Raw genomic sequence first — 21167 nt, 5'->3', positions numbered from 1 at the left:
TAGAGTAACAACTATATTTTTTGCTCAAACATGAGATTTCAGGAATAGTCTAGAAGGAAGACAGGTAATCCTTACAAAAGAAGTATGAAATAAAGTTGACCAGCCTGAAGATCCTGCATGTTCAGACATATTCCTTTCATCATCTTCAACACAGATTCCTTCTTGAGATGCTGTTTCATTCAGGCAACCAGGCCATGAATTTCTTTCTTGCACTGTTTGCATTTTGCACACATGCCGGTCTTACACACAGGTAAAGGAACTTCATTAAAATATTCCCAAACTAGGTTTCTTTTATGGCCTCCTGCCATTACAGGTTTTCCCTTCTAGTGAGAGAAAGGTATGGGCAAGTCTCAAATCAATGAAGACTATACTCAGAAAAGTAATAGAGATGTAGCTGTGTTAGTCTGGTCTTGCTGAAACAAAAGACAGGACTATACAGCACTTTAAAGACTAACAGGACCCACTTCCTCAGATCAAATTGTGGAAGAAAATTGGCAATTTACATACATATATACATATATATGGTCATGCCAATTTTCTTCCACAATTTGATCTGAGGAAGTGGGTCTGGTCCACGAAAGCTCATCACCTAATAAACCATCTTGTTAGTCTTTAAAGTGCTGCACAGTCCTGTCTTTTGTTACACTCAGAAAGACCTCAAGACTTCTGGAATACGCTGCTCAGACAGTTTCACTTGTTTCTACTGCCTATCCCTCCCTTCCCAAATTTATCTCCAGACTTCTTCTTATGCAGATCTATTCCACCCTCAACCATCTTCTATTCACTGAACTTTTTAAAACTTTGCACTTTTAAGAAGAGGCAAGGAACTGACTCTGTGTACACACATTTGGAGAGGGACAATAGAGTTGAAGCATGTTATATCTCACCTCTACATATTATTGAAACATTTTTGCATGTTATCTCTGGAGACATAAATCCAAAGTTTGAGAACTGCAAAACTTAACATCTTTGATGGTATCTTCTATCTAGACTGAGCACGGAGTCCCATTGGGTGGACAGAAAGATTAACCTAAATAATCTATATATAAGCCTCTGGAACCCCATAAGATTGGGTCCCTAATCCATGAACTATTGAAACTCATTTACAAAACTTCTCAAACATTACATTAATATATTGTCTCATACTATAGAACTAGAATTGATAATACCTATTCCACAATGAGATATCTTTGAGACATAATCGTGCTATCCAACACATTAGCCACTAGGCACATGTGGCTATGTGGCCTACTGTGTGTGGCTAGTTGGCTTGAATAATGTGCTAGCTCACTACAACATTTTCCAAACTGGCTGGACACCACAGAGCTATAATGTATCTTTAGATAAATTGCTTTTTGGGGGAAACACCTATTTAAAAAAAAAAAATTAAATAAAAAAATCCATTTTTTTTTTATATTTTTCTCCACACTGATAATAGGGATGTTAAAATGTGTTTATTCAAGTAAATGTGTAATTGCTCAAAATTTCAGGAGTTACATGTTTACACGTGAGGTGGGGGAGACCAGTTCCCACCTGCCCCCACCTCTGATTCAGAGGCAGTGGGGAAGAGGGTGTGCCTGCATGTAACCAAGGAGTACAGGATTGTTCGAAATGGGGCATTTCTGTCGAAAATGCCCCATCTAAGCTGCAGGGTTTTTTTTGAAAAGCCCCGTTTTGAAAAAAGCGGCGGCCACCATTATGCAAATGAAGCACAGGATATTTAAATCCTGGCTTCATTTGCACTTTCAATACATCTAATTTACATCCCTCTGCTGACAGAAGGGTATTATAGTTTAGTCATAGTCTCTCCCTGTACAGGCACTGACACACTATTCAAGTCACCTCTCAAACTTCTACATGAGCTAATCAGACTGAGCTCTAAGACTCTCTTTGAAAGGCATTTTTCCTGCCAAACGTATTTTTTGTGACCCTTCCCTGTAGATCACAATCCTGATTAATCAGTTAACCCTAACCTAACCAGTTAGCCAATTAAGTGGGCTTCCACACTCGCAGCCAGCAGGTTCTTGGCCCTATTACAAGAAGGTGCTTCCTCTACTCTGCCTCTTGGACAGCCTTCAATTTTGTGTCCTCTCAAGTGAATACTTCCAGTTATTAGTTCTCAGTTACTCGGTGTTAAAGATCTGACAATTAAACAGACCAAACTGTCAAGTTTCATCGTTCCCCGCAAGGATATGAAATATAACCATGAAAATTGAGCAGCAGTAGAGGCACTGAAACTATATGCCTAAAGACTCAGAAGACTGTAGCATTGCTTTAACCTTGCTTTATATTTTGGAAGTTATCTTTGCAATACAAGGGCATTTTTAAATGAAAGATTAGATGCTTTTCTAAATTAAAAAAAATTCTACAGAAGTTGATTGCATTCATCTGGGAAAGTTTGCAATTACATGCATTTTTAAAATATGGGTTTGCCCATAATACATCACAGCTCTGAAGTCAGATATTCCAAGTGTAAAAACAAGAGCTCTCGAACTTTTTAACCTTTGTTAGTATAAAATGTCCCATTTTCTCTCTGAAGGATCATAAGTTATTATACTTTTAACTTGGAACTGGTCAGCCATAGACATCAAGATAACACTCTTTGAGCACAGGTACTGCTTGTGTCCTGTGCATTTAATACAGCCAGTGAAAGGACCCACAGAGAGAAACAAATGAAGGTGTTGACCTGAGTGCTGCATACTAGAAGCCTGTAGAATTTCCTTGTATTCTTTTTTCCTTTACTAAGGAGAGTCAGAAAACAACCCATCTCCTAGAGCTTGCTAAGAGACAGAGAAGACGAAGAACTCCCCCACACATAAAAGAAAGAAGACACAATCTTTTTATCTCCACTGTGACATATGTGGAGATGGTGAAAGAATTCTTTCCAGATGCTCAGTGAGAAGAATCTGAAGGCTAATCAGTACTCTCAGGGTACGTCTACACTGCAATGTAAGCCCACACTTTAGTCTAGGCTCAAGCCTACCACCTCCAGGTGTATATACTGCAATCATGTCAATGCAGCATTTGAACCAAGAGTCCCACTACTCTGTAGGATTGGAGGGTCCAAACTAGAGTTAAGCCAGGACACAGGGTCCAAGCACTACTGCTTTGCAGTGTAGATACAGCTGTGCTTGACATGGGTCCCAGGACCAGCCAGAAGTATCCTACAATTCCACAAAACAATCTCCCTTGTCCTCTCTATCCCAAAAATCTGTAATCCACTGTACTGAAAATGGAAGCCACCCCCAATTTGCATACAGGAGCAGCTCAGGTCAAGGTTAACCCATTCTTTTATGATCATCTACAAGCACTAAAAGGATTTACAATTAAAAGGAAACTGAACAAGCCTTTAGCAAAGTGAGCTGCTTCCTGGTAATGAGGGGACTGGAGAGGAAGACAGTAAAGTTTTCCCACAACGCAACATAGTCCTAGAACTAGAATGGTCATATTTTCGAGGAAGGCAGTAGAGATTCTGGGACATGGTACTTTGACTTGGGTCTGTGTCCTGCAGCATGGATGTCAGAGCCCTACTTTGAGCACAAGTTAGAAAAGTCTTAACATAGGGTTAAAATACAATGTATATGTTGAACCTCTCTAGTACAGCATCCTTAGGACCCAAGCAGTCCCAAACCAGAGAATTTGCTGAACCACAGGAAGTCAATATTGCCTAGCAATATTACTTCCACTGCTTAGACAACATTTAGGGGTGAATTAGGGCTAAATAACAGCACAGAATACTGAGAGGCAGGGCTGATGGCTGTAAACAAATTTTATGGGGCCACGGGAAACTTGGCCATACCCATGTTAAGTGGACATCTGGCTAACTAAAATCATTCTGGACCATGGATGTTGTTGGACCAGCAAGCCCGGGCTGGAGCAGTTTAACCTGCAGTCAAGTCAATTCCAGAATTCCCTAAAACTGGTCAGCTGAACTTGAGTCCATCTGACCCTGGGCTTTCATTAAAGAGTAGACAAAATTTCAAATATTTAACCAGGAGAGTATGCTTGTGAAGTGATTAAATGCTGGCATAGTGAAACTGAGAAGTAGGCGAATGTATTATGGAAGCAAAGGGTGACAGAGAGGTATGTATTACTGCTGTACATGATTTTCTTCAGAGAAATGTACACAGGAGAGGAAACATCAATACCTTTGCCTGCCATATAAATTTTTTCTTTACTAGTGTTTATATGTGGGAAATGACTGGCACAGCTATTCGGATATAACTATTCCAGTATAATTTAGTTATTGCAGAATAATTCCCAAAGGGGACACTATTCTGTGATAAAAGTGATTTTATTCCAGAGTAATTATTCCATGCTATGACTTTATTTTGGAACAGTATTCACAAGACAGCTATACTAGAATAGCTATGCCCGTCAACTTCCCTGTGTAGGCAAATCTTAGCTATCCAATCACCATTCAATTACTCTATGTCCCAGACTATATATTGTTAGAGAATACTAAAAATAATTCAAAGAACTAAATAAGCTGGTTAAAATTCTGGAAGCAATGAAGAAAGAAGATTAAGGGAGCTGATGAAAACTGGCAAGAGCAGGGCCCCACAACGTTAAAACCTTATTGTCATACTAAAAAACTATACTTAGTAAAGATTCACAAAATATTAATAGTAAATCTGTGTAAGCTACAGAAACATCACCTAAAGCCTACCTATTCTAATTATCTTTAAATGTCTCAAGTTTCAAACTTCACATTTTTGGACCTGTCTCTAATGACAAACCCCTGTTAAATATCTATAACTAATGACTCCTCACTGATGGCTAAATTCTTCCCTACACAGGTTACTCCTATATCAAGCAATAGTTTCTCCAGGGATTTCACCTCTGAGTGGCCCAATAATGCTTCTATTACCGAGACAGGATTCGCACAGAAACACACACAGAATGTCAGTCATTCTAGGTCTTATCAAGAAGGTTTCGCAATTGCCCTGACAAAATAATTTAAGACAGGTTGTTGGTAAATACTGGCTTAAAAACCAGGAAAAATAATTACATCAATGTTCAACTAGCATAGAAACTTTTCAAACTTTGGATATATCGATTCAAAATTGAGGCATAGGCTCTGTCTTCCCACTATATCATAGCTACTCTGCTACAGAATGATGTGTGGCCAAGTGGACCAGGACCGGTAGCTCACAATTCTCCATTATTATCATTTTCATAATTTAAGGTTGTTTTTTAACATTTTTCATATAATATAGAAAACTGAAATGGGTCACATGTATAACTTCCTTGAGAAAACACTGAACCAAAATGTAGACATTCCCATGTCCAATTTTATAATTACATATATTACTATGACTAAGAATGTAAAGGAATAGTCACCTAGTTGACTACTTGATAAGCAGGCACTCATTCGGTAGCACTATCAACTACTCGCTCATTTCCCTTTCTCCTTCCTCCCCTCTCCCCCCTCTGCATTTTTAAAGGGAAGCCGGCAGAAGAGGACGCAGGCTGAATCCCTGTTCCTGGGGCTCAAGCTCAAGCTCAAGCACAAACACCCCTCCCTGACCCCCCCCCCCCCCCCCCCCCGGGCTGCTTTGCATTTTTACAGGGAAGCAGGCAGGAGAGGATGCTGGCTGATCCCAGGTTTCAGCACTAGCACCAGCTTCCCTTTAAAAATGCAGAGCAAAAGCAAGCAGGGTTTGAAGGCGGGGTGATTTGTGCTGAAACCCAGGAACAGGGATTCAGCCAGCGTCCTCTCCTGCTTGCTTCCCTTTAAAAACGCAAAGCGGGAAATTGTGTTGAGACGTGGCATGAGATAGGAGTGAGCCCTGATGCAGCCCTCCCTTAACTAATCAAGCAGTCGATGGAAATTCCATGGACTATTTGATTAGCCAATTAACCTCTACTTAATATCCCAAACTATGACACCCACTGAAATTTCACATTTTTATTTGTACAACCCTAAATTAATCTACAAATCTTCTGCCTCAGGTAACCATAACTTGAATGTATAACTAATCCTAAGTGTAACATGTTACGCATTAATGAATGAGTTTTTAAACAGAAAATGAGATAAAAGTTAACCAGTTTTTCATGATTTTACTTAGTAAAATTCTGCTGTGGTAAATACTATGCCATTCCAAAGTTCTTTCTGCAAGAAGCCATTAACCGCCAGCTGCTAACTGAACTTCTACAGAAACCATGATGACAGGGGCTTCACTGACTATGACTACCCAAAAATAAAATAAATTCTGAATAGGAAGCCTAATCTGAACTAGCTAGTCCGTGCCGCATGTAGCCGCGTGGCACGGGGTCCGAACTAGCCGGCATTTAAAAATGGCGCCGGCCGGCATCATGCAAATGAAGCCCGGGAAATTCAAATCCCGGGCTTCATTTGCAACTCCGAATGACTATGTTACCCCCCTAGTTCGAACTAGGGGGGTAGTGTAGACATACCTTTATAACAAAAACATAGTAGTGGTTATCTATACTACTATTTATATAGAAATAATGGTTCTGCAAGGAGATTTCAGTCTATTTAAGAATGCATTCATACTTGGAATTTCAAATGTGGTAAAACATTAATACATATAGGGTGCACTTGATTTCGTGTTACTGCAGAATTTTTCAACAGTTTGGAGGCAGCAGCACAGGACAGCAGGCAGGCCCCAGTCTGCGCATGGAGCTGGTTTTTAAATCAGTTCCCCTCATGGACCAGCTCTCACCTGCCACCCCATGCTGCTGCCTCCGATAGAGAGATAGCAGTGCAGGATCCCCAGGAGTGGGGTTAGGAGTACTGTGGCTGCTAGCTCTGCCCCCTGGGGACTACTGAATAGTTGTGTAGCCGCTAAAATTTGATGTAAATACATGTCTATTCAATTACATGCTATCTAACAACCCTAGCATAAGCAACATCAAATATATACCATCTCAAACAGCAATCTTATAAAATACAAATATACAAAGCTTAGCTTTTATATACTGTGCATATTTTATAATTGTGTAATTACTTACAACGTATGTAAGTTCTTTGTGAGAATTCACTCCATAAAAGAACTTAAAATAAATCTCTTTGGTATACAAAACTGGGAGTTCAGTTCTCTCAAATATAACAAATAGTAGCTAACAGGCAATTCAAGTTTAAAAGTTTTAAGAGTTTTAAACGTTTAAAGCATTTAAGTACTGTTTTATTCGTCAGTGATTCTGCACCTTCTACATTTTTCACTACTTCCTGTATCTCCCATTTTGCCTCAAATGCGTGAAGATACTCACTTGTGAAAAGAAACAACACACATTAAACAAAATAAGTAAAGACATCTTTCCTATTACAAGATTCTTCTCTGCCCACAAAAGGTACCAGCTTTCTTGATGATAACTCCTTGCTCAAGTTTGTAACAGACCAGAGACAGGTGTGTGCAGCAATATATTACAACAAGTAATTATTGCCACACTTTGCAAGTGTTGAAACCCGCTGTTGCAATATTGGGTATCTGCACTCCAAAAATAAGAGTCATGCAACTCATCATATAAAGTACACACATATAATCCATGCATCCACCCAGAATAAATTATACACAGAGATGATTAATATATATGTGTAATTGCATAAATTAGTAGTTATTTAAAATATTCATCCCTTTTGCTTGGTTTGAAAGCTCACAGTTTAAAAAACTATGCATTGTATTAGCACATTGAAATTTCACAATACAGTGTATTAAGTTCTCAGCATTCATACTTCAATAACCCTTTCAGTAATATATGCTTTTGTGCAAAAGGTGCATCTGTAACGGATACATGAAAGCAAAATATTGTTTTCCTTTACAACAATTTGCATGCAATTCTGGTTGTTCCACTGTTGAAAAACCATAAAGATTACATGTATGGGAACATTGTTATAATGTACTTAGATTTGCAAATGGACATTTTGCAACTAATGCATTAACTGAAGACAGTACTGCAAATATAATGTCTGAAAAACAGGAAACATGTTAATCTGAACAATGATTATCATTCTACAACGCTGAGCAGTATGCATTCTGATAAATACGAGTTTAGTATGTAATATTTTTCATTCAATGCTTATGGCTTTATAAAACTATCAGAAATACAGGCTATAACTAGTTATACTTTTTCTAAAAAGATCTCTGCAAATAAATAAAAGCCCAAGAGGATGAACACTATTCCTCCCATTTACTTTGAAATTTACACATGCAAACACCCATCATACAATACCATAATGCACAAATTATACGTATAAATGCACACCTAAATTATCTGAAATTATTGCATTTAAAACATTTTCCATCATTAAGCCCCAGAGTTTACTCTTTACTGAAATTAATGAAGATGGCTCAGTGCTGTTTAACTTGACAGCCTGGTCTACGCTAGAGTTAGTCAATGCAAGGTAGCTTATGCTAGCCTATCAAAGTGTCTACACTAAAATTTTGCTCCTACCAACATAACTGGCCTGCTATGCCAACTTAACTCCACCTCAACGAGACCCACAAGGTCAATGCTGATGTAGTTAGGTCGACAAAATGTCACTGTAGACAAGTATATTGCTTATATCAACTGTTTCTGGCTTTCAAAAGCCATTTCACAATGCCCCACACTGACAGTACACATGCTCCTGGTTAGATAGCACATCACCAAAACAAGGAACAAAGCACAGATATGCACAAGCAATGTAATTACTGTGAGAGATGTATGCTAATAAATTAGGCTGACAATTTTGCAGCGTAGACAGGGCCTAAGACAATACAATATTGCTTCACCTCCAAAAAGTTGTGACCACAAGCCCAAAAGTTACACAGGCAGTCCCCGGGTTATGTGGATCCGACTTACGTCGGATCCCTACTTACGAACGGGGCTTTTCTTGCTGCGGAGGACGCGGGCGGCGGGACTGGTCAGAGGCGCCGTGATCCCGCAGCCCACGTCCTCCACGGCAAGAAAAGCCACTCCGCGTCTCCCTAGTCTGCTGGTGGGGGCCCCCAGCAGACCAGGGAGACGTGGAGCAAAGCCGCGGAGGACACTGGTGGCGGGACCTCAGCGCATCTGGGCAGTCCCGCCGCCCGTGTCCTCCGCGGCGAGAGAAGCTGCTCCGCGTCTCCCTGGTCTGCTGGGGGGGGGGGGGGGGCGCAGCTAGTGAGCCCCCCCCCCCCCCCCCCCCCAGCAGACCAGGCTTTTCTTGCCGACACCTGGGGTAGAGCAGCTGGGGGGCTGCCTGGTTGGTCCCACAGTGCTGAGGTGCGGCGCTGCGGGACCAACCCAGCAGCACTCCAGCTGCTCTGCCCCAGGCGTCTCCAATTCAGCCGCTGCTGGTCAGTTTCAACAGCAGCTGAATCTGGACTCCTGGGACAGAGCAGCTAGGGCGCTGCCGGGTTCGTCCCCGCAGCGCCGCACCTCGGCACTGCGGGGACCAACCTGGCAGCACCCCAGCTGCTCTACCCCAGGTGTCCCCAAGTCAGCTGCTGCTGAAACTGATCAGCGGCTGATTCCAGGAAGCCCGGGGCAAAGCAGCTCTGCCTTGGGCTTCCTGTAGTCAGCCGCTGGTCAGTTTCAGCAGCAGCTGAATTGGGGACACCTGGGGTACCCGACTTACGTACAAATTCAACTTAAGAACAAACCTACAGTCCCTAACTTGTATGTAACCCGGGGACTGCCTGTAGTACAATATATAAGGACTGAAAACATGTTTTTAAATGAAAACGTCTCTTCTAGAGAGCTCTTATCTGTACTCACGCAAACCAAATGAGCCGGAAGTTTTATATCTTCATATTAGATTAACAAAAGAAGCGGGGAAGCACCATTAATCTGCCCTTTATTTGTGTTATCCATTATCTGTCACTTGCAGAGAGCCCTCAGCAGATGTGGGAGATCATCCCTATGCCTCTATGTGTACAGCAGATCAAGAAACAAAGAGCACTCTAAATTCTCAATTTGCTAGTGAGAACATTTCTGGATTCACCAAGCAAAGAATTATGATAAATTCAACCAGGTGCATAAGTAATATGTTCTAATTTTATGAAGTTATTTGGTTTTCACTTAACTTTTATAAAGTGCCATTTGAAAAGGATCACTAATATTCAATTAACTGAAGCAGGAAGGAATCATTAAACTGGAAAACACTAAAAAAAAGTTTATCAAATGTACTGTCATATTCTAAGGAAGAATAAATCACACACAAAAGAGTGATTTGCACCTAAGAAAACAAATTCTTATGCTATATTGTTTCATATTACAATTATATACTTGTATTTCATCCTATTGAAATAAATGTTTAAACATTTACATATCAGATCTCAATTGTCCAAAGAGTTACTTGGATCTATGTGGAGTACTCATATTGGCATCTAGGGAACAACTTAATTGCATGTTTGCAGGGTTAAGGCTGCTAAATAAGGGCTGTTCTCATTGTTTATGCCTTCACAACTTGAGTAATGATGAGAGCCCTAACCCAATGATAGTGGTCTGACTAAAACACTAAGCCATGGGATATAGCCTCACATACATAATATCCAAAAAATTCGTCATGTTCATCAATATGACATCTAGAGAGATCAAACAACTCACTAACAGTACAGGCAGTCCCCGGGTTACGTACAAGATAGGGACTGTAGGTTTGTACTTAAGTCGAATTTGTACTTAAGTCGGAACTGGAGTCCAGATTCAGCCGCTGCTGAAACTGACCAGCGGCTGACTACAGGAAGCCCGAGGCACAGTTTCTCTGCCCCGGGCTTCCTGGAATCAGCCACTGATCAGTTTCAGCAGTAGCTGAATCTGGATGCCTGGGACAGAGCAGCTGGGGCGCTGCCTGGTAGGTCTCTGCAGCGCCGCACCTCAGCGCTGCGGGGACCAACCGGGCAGCACCTCAGCTGCTCTGCCCCAGGTGTCCCCAAGTCAGCTGCTGCTGAAACTGATCAGCGACTGATTTCAGGAAGCCCGGGGCAGAGAAACTCTGCCTCGGGCTTCCTGTAGTCAGCCGCTGGTCAGTTTCAGCAGCGGCTGACTTGGAGACTCCTGGGGCAGAGCAGCTGAGGTGCTGCCGGGTTGGTCCAGTAGCGCCGAGGAGCGGCGCTGCAGGACCAACCGGCAGCGCCCCAGCTGCTCTACCACAAGCATCCCCGAGAAAGGCCTGGTCTGCTGGGGGGGGGCACTAGCTGTGCCCCCCCCCCAGCAGACCATGGAGACGCGGGCAGCAGGACCGAGACGCGCCGAGGTGCCGCTGCCCGGGTCCTCCGCGGCTTTGCTCTGCGTCTCCCTGGTCTGCAGACCAGGGAGACGCGGAGCAAAGCCGCGGGGGGACCGCGGCGCGTCTGGGCGTCCCGCCACCTGCATCCTCCAGGGCGAGAAAAGCCCCATTCGTAAGTACAGATCCGACCTAAGTCGGATCTGCGTAACTCAGGGACTGCCTGTACTGTATTTTCAATACGATATATCTTTAAAAAATTTAGACCAGTTTTATATTTACAGTACAGTGTGATATCAAGCTATAGTAACATAATATACCTTTACAGAAGTCAAATGTTTTGATACAATTTTAGTTGCTAAGTGCTGCAAACAACTGTTTTATAAAAATATAAACATGAGCACTGAAAAAACACCCAGAGGAAACCAGATCCATAGGCAACTGCCTTCTACTGAAAATATCATACAACTAGTCCTAAATATTCCTACCTCAGGAAATGAAAGTCAGTGTACCCAAAGTGAGTTTAGAAGCAACTAGATGACAAAAGCTGAATACAGTAAAATGACAATAATTGATGTGAATAGTGGAACATTTTCAATTGGACAGTATACTACAACCAAAACACTACAAAATATGTTTCAGAGAGCTAGCTGTGTTAGTCTGTATCTGCAAAACCGAGGAGTCCTATTGCATCTTAAAAACAGATTTATTTCACCTAAGTTTTAGTGGATAAAATCCACTTCTCAGATGCACCTATTACTCACTTATTACTTACTTTCCCAGTAACCTATTACTAAGACACGCACAACAGGAAATATTTATAACCAACTCCACTGGATTGGGAATCAAACACCATATAGGCAACCTTTTTCACAATTATTTTCAGTTTCTTAGCTTTTGCTCATAATAAACACACAACTACACCTTTTAAGGGTTGATAGTTCTGACTGACCTCCACTGTTTGGTTGATAGAGTCTCCAAGGATTGGCAGACCAAACTTCTCCCTTGTTTCTATGAGTGGGAAGCTCCCTCACTTAGGCCATGGACCTTGATCTAGACTCCCAGAGGTTATGGGAGAGTTGAGCTCTGCAGGCCTGGGGGCTCTTGGTCCCTGTGACCCGCAGTCAGAAAAGTGGGATCAGCCGGCCCAAGGGGCAGGACCTGGCAGCCCCCCAGTCACTGCGTTCGGGAGGTTATTGTAGCTGTCAGAGCGCATCCTCCTCTCCCAGGAGGCCCAGCGTCCCCGGGGAGACGCAGCGCCCCAGCGGTCTGCCCTTCGGCCTCCGCCGGGACCGGCAAGCTGCGCGTGGAGGGACGCCTACAAAACGGGGCTGGCTCCCGAGCCAGGAGCCCAGGCGGGCGCCATACTGGAAACTAAAATGGCTGCCCCGGGGAAGGGAGCTCAGTTCGGGCCGTGACGAGCGGCGCCCTCGCCTGCCCCAGCGCCAATGGACATCACCTCCCCGGCGCACCTCGGACAGGTACCGTCCCGCGCAGGCTGCCTCGGGGACTGGCAAGCGCCACTGGCCACAGCTCCCGCACCTACAGCTCGGCCCACTCGCTCCCCACCCCTAGAGCTCAGCCCCCCGTCACTGGATCCGGTGCCCCAGAGGAGCCGGCCCTCGGCCTCCTACCTGCAGCTCGGCCCGCTCCACCTCCCAGTGCGCCCTCTCCATCTCGAAGCGGGCCCACTCGTGCTGGATGTAGTGCAGGATCCCCGGGATGGTGTAGTGCTGGGGCCGGGACAGCTCCGCGCGGTCCCCCCCGTCCTGGCCCGCCGCTGCCGCCGGGACCTGGGGCTGCTGCCCCCCTCCGGCCCCCACGCAGCCCGCTGCAGGCGACACGTTCATATTCCCTCCTGGCTGCGGCGGCGGCGGCTGTTGCTGCGGTCTCGGAGCGGCCGCCATCCCGCCTCCGACTCCGGGGTGCTCGTCCATTGTTTGCGGGGAGCCCTCCTCCTCCTCCTCCGCGTCCCGCTGGGACAGGGGCGTGGGGGAGCGGCGCTGGCCGGGGGGGGAGGAAGAGGGGGCGGGCCGGGCCCGGGGAGGAGGGGGAGGCTGCGCCGAGCAGTATCCGGGTGTCAGAGCAGCGCCGAGCCGCCACCAGCCGCCATTACAGTCTCCGATCCATCTCACACCCACCCACTGCGGGGAGGGCGGGGGAGCTGCGCGGGGTGTGCCGGGAAACACCCTCCGCCGAGATCGCTGACGTGCGCATGCGCACCAAAGGTTGCGAGCCCAGGAGGAGCCAGGGGGGCGGGACTGTCTGTGTCCAGGACCCGCCCAGGGAGCCCCGAGCCGCTCCTGGCCCAGAGCTAAGTGAGTGACACGATACTAGAGACGAGCGCTGCTGGAGGCCAGTCGCTGGGGCGGGGGCTGCTTCGTCTGGCCTCATTCCGCGGCAGGCGGTTCCCTGCTCCCAGGCTGCCGGGAGGGAGCTGCGACCCGCTGCCGTTTGTTTAGAAGATGTCAGCAGCCCGGGGGGCAGGGCCTCATCCTGCCCCTCCCCCCGACACGCGCGCGCGGGGGCACGGGTCTGCCAGGTTAAAACGGGCTCGGCTCGCAGGCTGCGCCAGCCGCGGATGCCGCACATGGCTGTCGCATTCTTCCAATGCTCCCAGCCCGGGCTGGGGGCCTCCCCGCGGCCAGTTTCGCTCCGGGGTAGGCGAGGTGGTGGCGCTGCCGTTCCGCCCCACCTCGGTCACCCAGAGGCGGCGAGGGGACAAATGTAACCAGGCTCCTGTCGCCTGAAACGCAGAGCCAAAGCACGAACTCTAAGCAAGGTCCCGTTCAGTGCGAGGTTGGGGAAGAAGTTTTGACAATGCCCGTGCCCTTATGTAGCTAAGGGAAACTGGGAGTCCTCCACTTGTTGGCGTTAAAAGTGGATGGTTAGCGAGTCAGAGTGGGTGAGGTAATATCTTTTATTGGCTCCATTGCTGTTGGTGAGAAATGAGCTTTCTCACCAGAGGTCGTCTTCAGATTTGGGAGGCTTACTTCTTGCCACAGCTGTCCTGGTTCTATAGGATAAACTTAAAAAACAACAAATAGTCTGGTAGCACTTTAAAGACGAACAAAACGTAGATTAGTGATAGAAATGTAGCCAAGTGCAGTAGAAACAAACTAATGAAAGTGTATATTGTATTTTAATCTTAGCAGAAATGTCAATTTATTGAAAAGTAAATCTGAGGGTTTTAAATTATTTTTTTAACAATATAAGCTGTTACTTGTCATATAAGGAGACTTTCTTTTGAATAGGCTTATTAAACTGATAATGTGAACATTTTATATGTTTGTCACATTCATGAAGGGACCATGTTTGTTTGGTTGATGTTTTAATTTTTTAAGGCAACTTTTAAAAAAATCTCTGAATGATTTGTGATGTGTGAATCAATGAGATGGTTATTTATCTAATTCATTCAGAACTTCTCTTCATGCTAAGGAAATAATTTTAAAATTTACCTACTTGCTACAACTCGGTCAGTTTCACCAGTGATAGCAATATTCAGAGCTTTAGTGTGGGTAAGAGCAGGAGGTGTTGTGAAGTAAGAGGGAGGAGCAAGGCCAGAAAGTGTTCGGGTGAGGAGCACAACAGGGGCAGGAAAAGGCAGGGTGAGGCTGGGACCCCTGAGAGTTAGGGGTGGAGTGGTGAATCCTGAACAGAGTCTCTGTCCAATACGTTAGAAAGTCAGTGCCTATGTTGTGATATACTTCATGTGAAGGGTCAAATATAAAAATATATTGACAGGATTATTTTAGAGACTTAATCTCTACAATTTGAGACAAGTGGAAGGCAGTAAAATCTCAAAACAAGTTTCCACTAATTATCAGTATCAAGTGAAGAGTGGGAAATATTATTGCTCTTTAAAATATGGTTAACTCTGTAGCAATGGCAGCATATAATTTCGAGATCCTGATGGTTTCAGTGTGGTTTCAGTCCATTCACATGTAGTGTTCCTTGGCTGCTAATAAGCGGAGAGTGAGGTTTTTGCTCCTCGCTTCTTCCCTGACTTCCCTATATTAATAGGGATTCCTTGGTTTTGGGATTTTCTTGAAGATCAAGAATTTACAAGTTGAAGGCCATATTTTCCTCCACTAAGGCTACATAGAAGTTACTACAATCCCACAGTTGTTGTAACTCACATAATAGTATTTGAGGAGGGTGATTATGTCAAATTACTATAATTGATAACATTAATAAAGCTGCATGATACTTTACAGAGACTTGATAATGAAGTCCTACTCCCTGGTCAGATTGAAGACTTGCAGGAAAAAAAGGGAGATTATTAATGTGAATGCTCCTTCCTCACTATACATTTACTTGCTTTTGGTAATAAGATCAGAGCCAGATAGGCTGATTTCCTATGAATTCTTAATATACAATCATTTGTATAAACTTATTTGCTCTCACCATTTCATCTGCTTTTTTTTTTTCTTCCAGATTCTCGCTGCGGTCTTGCCCTTTCTGACCTTTTCCCTTCTACACCCGCTACAACTCATTCTTCCCTCTCATTCATTTAGTGTCTTCTAGACAAGTGTTTCTGAACCTTTTTTAAAGTACCCCCTTTAAAACAAAATAAAATTAGAAGTACCCCTACTACCTACCGTTTTCAGACACACACAATCTTTCTGTACCATTGCAACACATTTGTTTAAACAACTTAATCGTAGCTGGGCAGGCGATGACATTTTTGGGTATAAAAAGTACAAAAATAATAAAGCGCTGTAAAACTTACAACAAAAATTCAGTTTTCTCCAAATTTCAGTTGTGTTGAAGTACCCCATCTCCCTCCAGACTTCTCTCAAGTACCCTGAAGGGTACTCGTACCACTGGTTGAGAACACTGCCCTGACACATCTTTATTTTACTTCAGGTAAAATACATCTTTATTTTAACTGTTCAGTTTCCTGCTTTTTCGGTTCCCAAATCATCATGCATGTGTATATGTGCCCACCTAGTACATAATAAAAATACAGCTCTAACTCCAAAATACCATATAACTAAGGTCTTGTTTTCACTACTGGAGATCTCAAAGCTGCATATCATTGGGCAGTGATGCAGCAGGCATTGATTTAGCAGGTCTAGTGAAAAGCTGCTCAATTGACTGCTGAGTGATCTCCAGTTGAGCCCTATACTCCACCTCTTTGAGAAGAACCAAGTAAATTGTCTCAGTGCAGTGTGGCACAGCAAAGACACCGCAGTAAATCAATCTTAAACCGTGTTGATTCTAGATATATTATTCACATATCTGAAGTAGCATTACTTTAGTTGATTTATCCCCATAGTGAAGACAAGTATTTTTTAAAAATGGAAGGGGCTAAACCAATCAGATGTTTGTTTTGTGACTCGTACTCCTCAATGATTTATGTACTTCTGGCAAATCTTAGCCTTAGGCAACTAAATATGCATTTAAAAGCCAAACTTTAGATTTTTATGTTTGAAAAACATTGACTTTATTATGTAACAGGTTAATAGGATTTTTGACATACCCATCATCTTACACCATGGCAACAATCTCCCAGTTCCACCTATGCTGCTTGCTTGCAGTTACATGCTAATAGTAAAGTACATGAAGATCTTGGAGAAAGTGGCAGAAATTCAGAGTTGTAAACTTGAGGATCCTAGAATGCATGTACAATAGGAAAGGAAATTCTAAAGTGTCACCCACTTCTCATTACTGTAATTGCCCACAGCAAAGAGAACAGCAGCAATCTATTGAGGTCAAGGAGCACACCAACTCATTCTGAAAACACACACACCAAGAAAGAAAAATGAAAACACATTCCCTAAGCAAATTGAGAATTATTTAAAAGCCTCAATCTGTGCTTGTTCCAGGATTTTCTTTTCTTCGATAACGTGAGTCACAGTGACTGATTATGACCTATTGTTTAGATTGATGTATTACTAGTTAGCCCATAGACCAGCCAAATTTGAGTGTAATTCATTCAAATAAGTACTTACCAGTGCCAGAAGCCCAACAGGACAAGGGATAGAAAAGCAGGTTCCAAAATAAGCAATGCTATTTGGACCAAAACATAATAATTAGAAAACTTGTCTAAAAATAGAAATTTTCATTATTTCAAATTAGCATTTCACATACATGTTATGCCCCCCCCCCCCCCCCCCCTTAAGGTGGTTCCATGGAAGAAGAAACAGACACGCATAAAAAATAAATTGTGGAGAGTCTGTCAGGTAGATTACTGTTGATGTGACTATCTATTGTACAGAAGCCTGCAGTTAATTACCAATGCAACTTGTATGAGTTAGTGGCAATGCTGTTTTGGGGAAAATACTGTATTTCAGAAATACAATTCTTCACCTAAATAGAATCTCACTGATTTATTGCCTTTGTTTTAAGGTATGGCAACTTTGTTTTAAAAGAAGAATTTTTAGCAATAGAATAATGTAGAAATAAAGATAATGATTTTATGTATTAAAGATAAAGCATGTTTAGTTGAACAGTTGAGAAAGGGATAGACTAAGGAACTTTTTTTTTGTGAAGTAGTCTTGTAATGAAGCATTCATGGAGTCTCTTATTTCACAGATAGATCATCTCTTTACATTTTAAGAGCAAGTCCTAAAGAATTGCAAAACTTTGTTTTAGAACATGAAATAACTAGTACTCCTGTTATGAGGCATTTTTATTAATTAAAGGTACCAATTGAAATGATAGTTTTTGCAATGTAAACAATTGTCCAATAGGAACTGAACTGAAACAGACAACTTACTTCAGATAGAATACAGAACAGCTCTCATATGGTTATGTCTTTTATATTACTGAAATGAGCTGGATTTGAACTAGTGATGTAGAAATGGAAGGCTCAAGGCTCTGCATATTATTACTCATCTCTTGACTATCTGATTCCTCATATATAAAATTGTCTTATTACTGAGTCATAGAATTAGCTTAAGCCAAGTTATAAAAACAGGATTAGTCAAAATAAGAATGTATACAGAGGACACAGATATGAATATGTAAGAATCACATTGTAAGAAATGCATTCACCTACATGAGTAGCTTGGCAACTACATTAAAAAATTGGTAAGGCTAAAAAGATGTATGATCCAAAACATTGTTGTATTACTAGATCTTAGATTATATAAAAAGCATAATATTTTGTCCATATAAAGATATAGTAGTTTTAAGATCTGCCTCTTCTCACAAGGATTATATAGATAAGAGGTCAGATTAGTGAAGAAACAGGATTAAGGCCTGACTGCAATAGGATCTACATTTGTAGTTACTTTATATATCTATATATGCGTGTGCATTTTATATTGCTTTGTTGATAACTCAGCAGACAATAATAAACAAACTCAGCAGACGATAATTACCTAAGCTTCCTCCTTTGGCTTGGATGTCCCTAGAGTTTCCATCTAGAGTCTAGGCCCTCCTCTGTCCTAATTGCCTCCTTCCTTTTTCCCAAAGAGATCACTCAAAAAGGCTGTGTGGAGTTGAGAAGCTGCATGTGTCACAGAACTTCAGATACCTCATTTAGGATTCTAAACAGGGAAGGTCAGCAAAAGAGGCCTGCTGCCCCAGCATAAACAGATTATGCAGTGTTTACATGGGTTGAAAAGATTGGCAGGTTTTCACTGGTTTGTCATCACCACTAGTGAAATCTTTCTGTAGAATTTTCAGTAATTTACACGGTTTCCTTTTTATACCATTGACCTTTTTTTCTATTAAGGGTATTTCATAAGCTTGTGCAGATTAGGGAAGAGCTTTGTAGAATAGCTACTATAAAAGTCATGCTGTCCAAGGGGGACAAGTAAGTGTGGGAGGCAATATAAAGGAGGAGGCCTCTTGAAATTTGAATCATCTGGGGAACATCCACAAGTTTAAGTGATGCAACTCCCAGCCTTGTCAATTGGGATGGAGTGAAATGACATGCTCCTGCATATTCCTTTTCTCCCCTGTACTTCAGTTGAAAGAGATCTGGTTTGGGAAGATATGGCTGTGTCTTGTTCAGAGGGTACTAAAGATAATGAGATTGTGAAGCCTGTGGTCTCAGGTATTAGGTGATATTTCTATCTAAGGATAATATTTATACAGCTCTTGTTAAAGAATTCAGTCATTAAACGAGTATTGTTGTTTTTTTTCTTTTTTGAAGTGATGTAACCCTGCTGTGGACATTGTTTCTGAAATAGGTAGTGTACTGTGTTGGCCATTTGATTTATTGAATGTACCGTGCATGTGCCCAAGTCTAATTTCCTGACTTTAGTAGCTTGTGTTTCATGATTTTTTGAGTATCTATTAAATTATTTAGATCACATGGTGATGTTTTAAAGATATGAAATATTCCTAGAAACTTCCCACACTATAATTAAAGCGTTTGTCTGATGGACAACATCAAAATTAATATTAATATTTCTAAATCTTTTCAACTCCTGCCAGCTATTTATTTCAGCACTTTATATATCAACCTTGTGATTCACAAATGCATACTTCTCAGGTTATAAATGTTGCATAGATATATAATTACATAGCTGTAGATAGGTCATTAATCTTCTCTTATTAGGGGATGACTTCTCACGCCAGATTTTATGACCTCATTCCCCGCACACTAACCAGTAAAGATAAATTTCATATAGAAACCTAAATTGCAGTGTCTAAGGAATTACTCAGACTACACTAAGGATAATGAAATTACCTTCCTGCAATATGGGTGACCTTAATACTTATAAGTGGCATTGCTGTCAAGAAATAATTAGGTTATATCTATCAATCATAGATAAAAGTCTGTATCCTCAGAGTTATGGCATATGTGGATATACTGTCCATGTTTAATACAGTTTGCTTTAAATTTATTTAATGTGTTTAGTGGTTATTGAGATTAATCTCTTTGTGTGCAAAGCTGAATTGGCTACATAGAGACTTCTTCTCCTAACTGTGAGTATTTAAAAAAAAAAAAAAAAAAAAAAACACCAAGAACATAGAGATACCCATGCCAGTGGGGCTAAACCCGCACATTCCTTCACTAAGAACAACTTAATCATAATACAAAAAATCTCCTCCTTTTTCTGCTTGTCTTTTTCACAGGCGTACTATTGCTTGTTGTTTTTGGGGTGCTTAGATACAGTGATAACTATGTAAAGTATATTGATATATTCACAATACTAGTAACGTTGCCCTTTACTGTGGATAATAGCTATTTTCCATTTCTTTTATTTTGGATTAACAAGGATGAGGATGGTAATTGTCACATAGCTGCAGTCAGTATCAAAGTTCTGAAATCATGACCCAGTTTTACAATCTTTATTCACAAGGAGTAGAACTATGCATGTAATTGTAGATTAAAATGGGATTATTTGCTTGAGTGATCACTACTCCGATGGAATAATGGTTACAGAACCAGTACCTGAATTTGTAATTAATCTTGGAAACAATACTAACACAGGTTCGTACAGAAGCTTCATCAGAATAATTTAAGAATCCACGGAGTACTTAAAATACTGTAATCTAGGAAATTGCTAATGTAATCTGAAAAATAATAGACACACAGCAGCAGCATTGTAAGTGTCAATCAGCATTTTAGTTATATACAGTGGAAGAGATTCTCACTCTGGCTATAGAGGATGCCTCTGCAATGGCAAACAGGAAGGCTGTGTCTACATTAGCATCCCTTTTCCGGAAAGGAGTGCCAATGTAGACTTTGGAATAGGCAAATCCGCAGGGGATTTAAATATCCCCCACGGCATATGCATTAACATGGCTGCCGCTTTTTTCCGGCTTGGAGACAAGCCGGAGAAAAGCGCCAGTCTAGACGTGATTCTCCGGAAAATAAAGCCTTTTCCGGAGGATCTCTTATTCCTACTTTCAAGTGTAGTGGATACATAATCAGAATGTTGGTGGTAACTATCAATATAATTTTTTATATATATTTAATATATGAGAGAGAGAGAGAGAGAGAGAGAGCACACACCATGTATTGGTGGCTGCTGTTCCACAAGTCTGAGCCTAGCTCCCCATTCTAAACTGGTTCTTAGGGTCTCTGCCACATCATGATGTCTCTTAT

At 42.2% G+C, this 21167-nt stretch overlaps 2 protein-coding genes across 11 annotated transcripts in view; one reads left to right on the top strand and one right to left on the bottom strand.

The window, feature by feature from the left end:
• The window catches only part of STRN3 (striatin 3), a 125634-nt gene extending 112354 nt beyond the window's left edge, over positions 1–13280 (bottom strand). Inside the window, exon 1 of one of the 4 annotated variants that reach the window (XM_006116372.4) lies at positions 12787–13280. In XM_006116372.4, coding sequence (XP_006116434.4) covers positions 12787–13089 — 303 coding nt within the window. In that variant the 5' untranslated portion in view covers positions 13090–13280. Of the gene's footprint in view, positions 1–12104; positions 12515–12786 lie in introns of those variants that run through there. The other 3 variants (XM_075926978.1, XM_075926979.1, XM_075926980.1) reach the window with 3 other exon arrangements.
• The window catches only part of AP4S1 (adaptor related protein complex 4 subunit sigma 1), a 45759-nt gene continuing 37086 nt past the window's right edge, over positions 12495–21167 (top strand). For 3 of the 7 annotated variants that reach the window (XM_075926986.1, XM_006116375.4, XM_075926981.1), the window contains exon 1: positions 12495–12633. The gene's annotated coding sequence lies outside the window, so the exon portion shown is untranslated. Of the gene's footprint in view, positions 12634–13331; positions 13471–15914; positions 16022–19262; positions 19300–21167 lie in introns of those variants that run through there. The other 4 variants (XM_075926983.1, XM_075926982.1, XM_075926985.1 and 1 more) reach the window with 4 other exon arrangements.

Source organism: Pelodiscus sinensis, chromosome 4, assembly GCF_049634645.1.
Source record: "Pelodiscus sinensis isolate JC-2024 chromosome 4, ASM4963464v1, whole genome shotgun sequence".
Taxonomy (NCBI): Eukaryota; Metazoa; Chordata; order Testudines; family Trionychidae; genus Pelodiscus; species Pelodiscus sinensis.
This window is presented reverse-complemented; position numbering and strand designations above follow the sequence as displayed.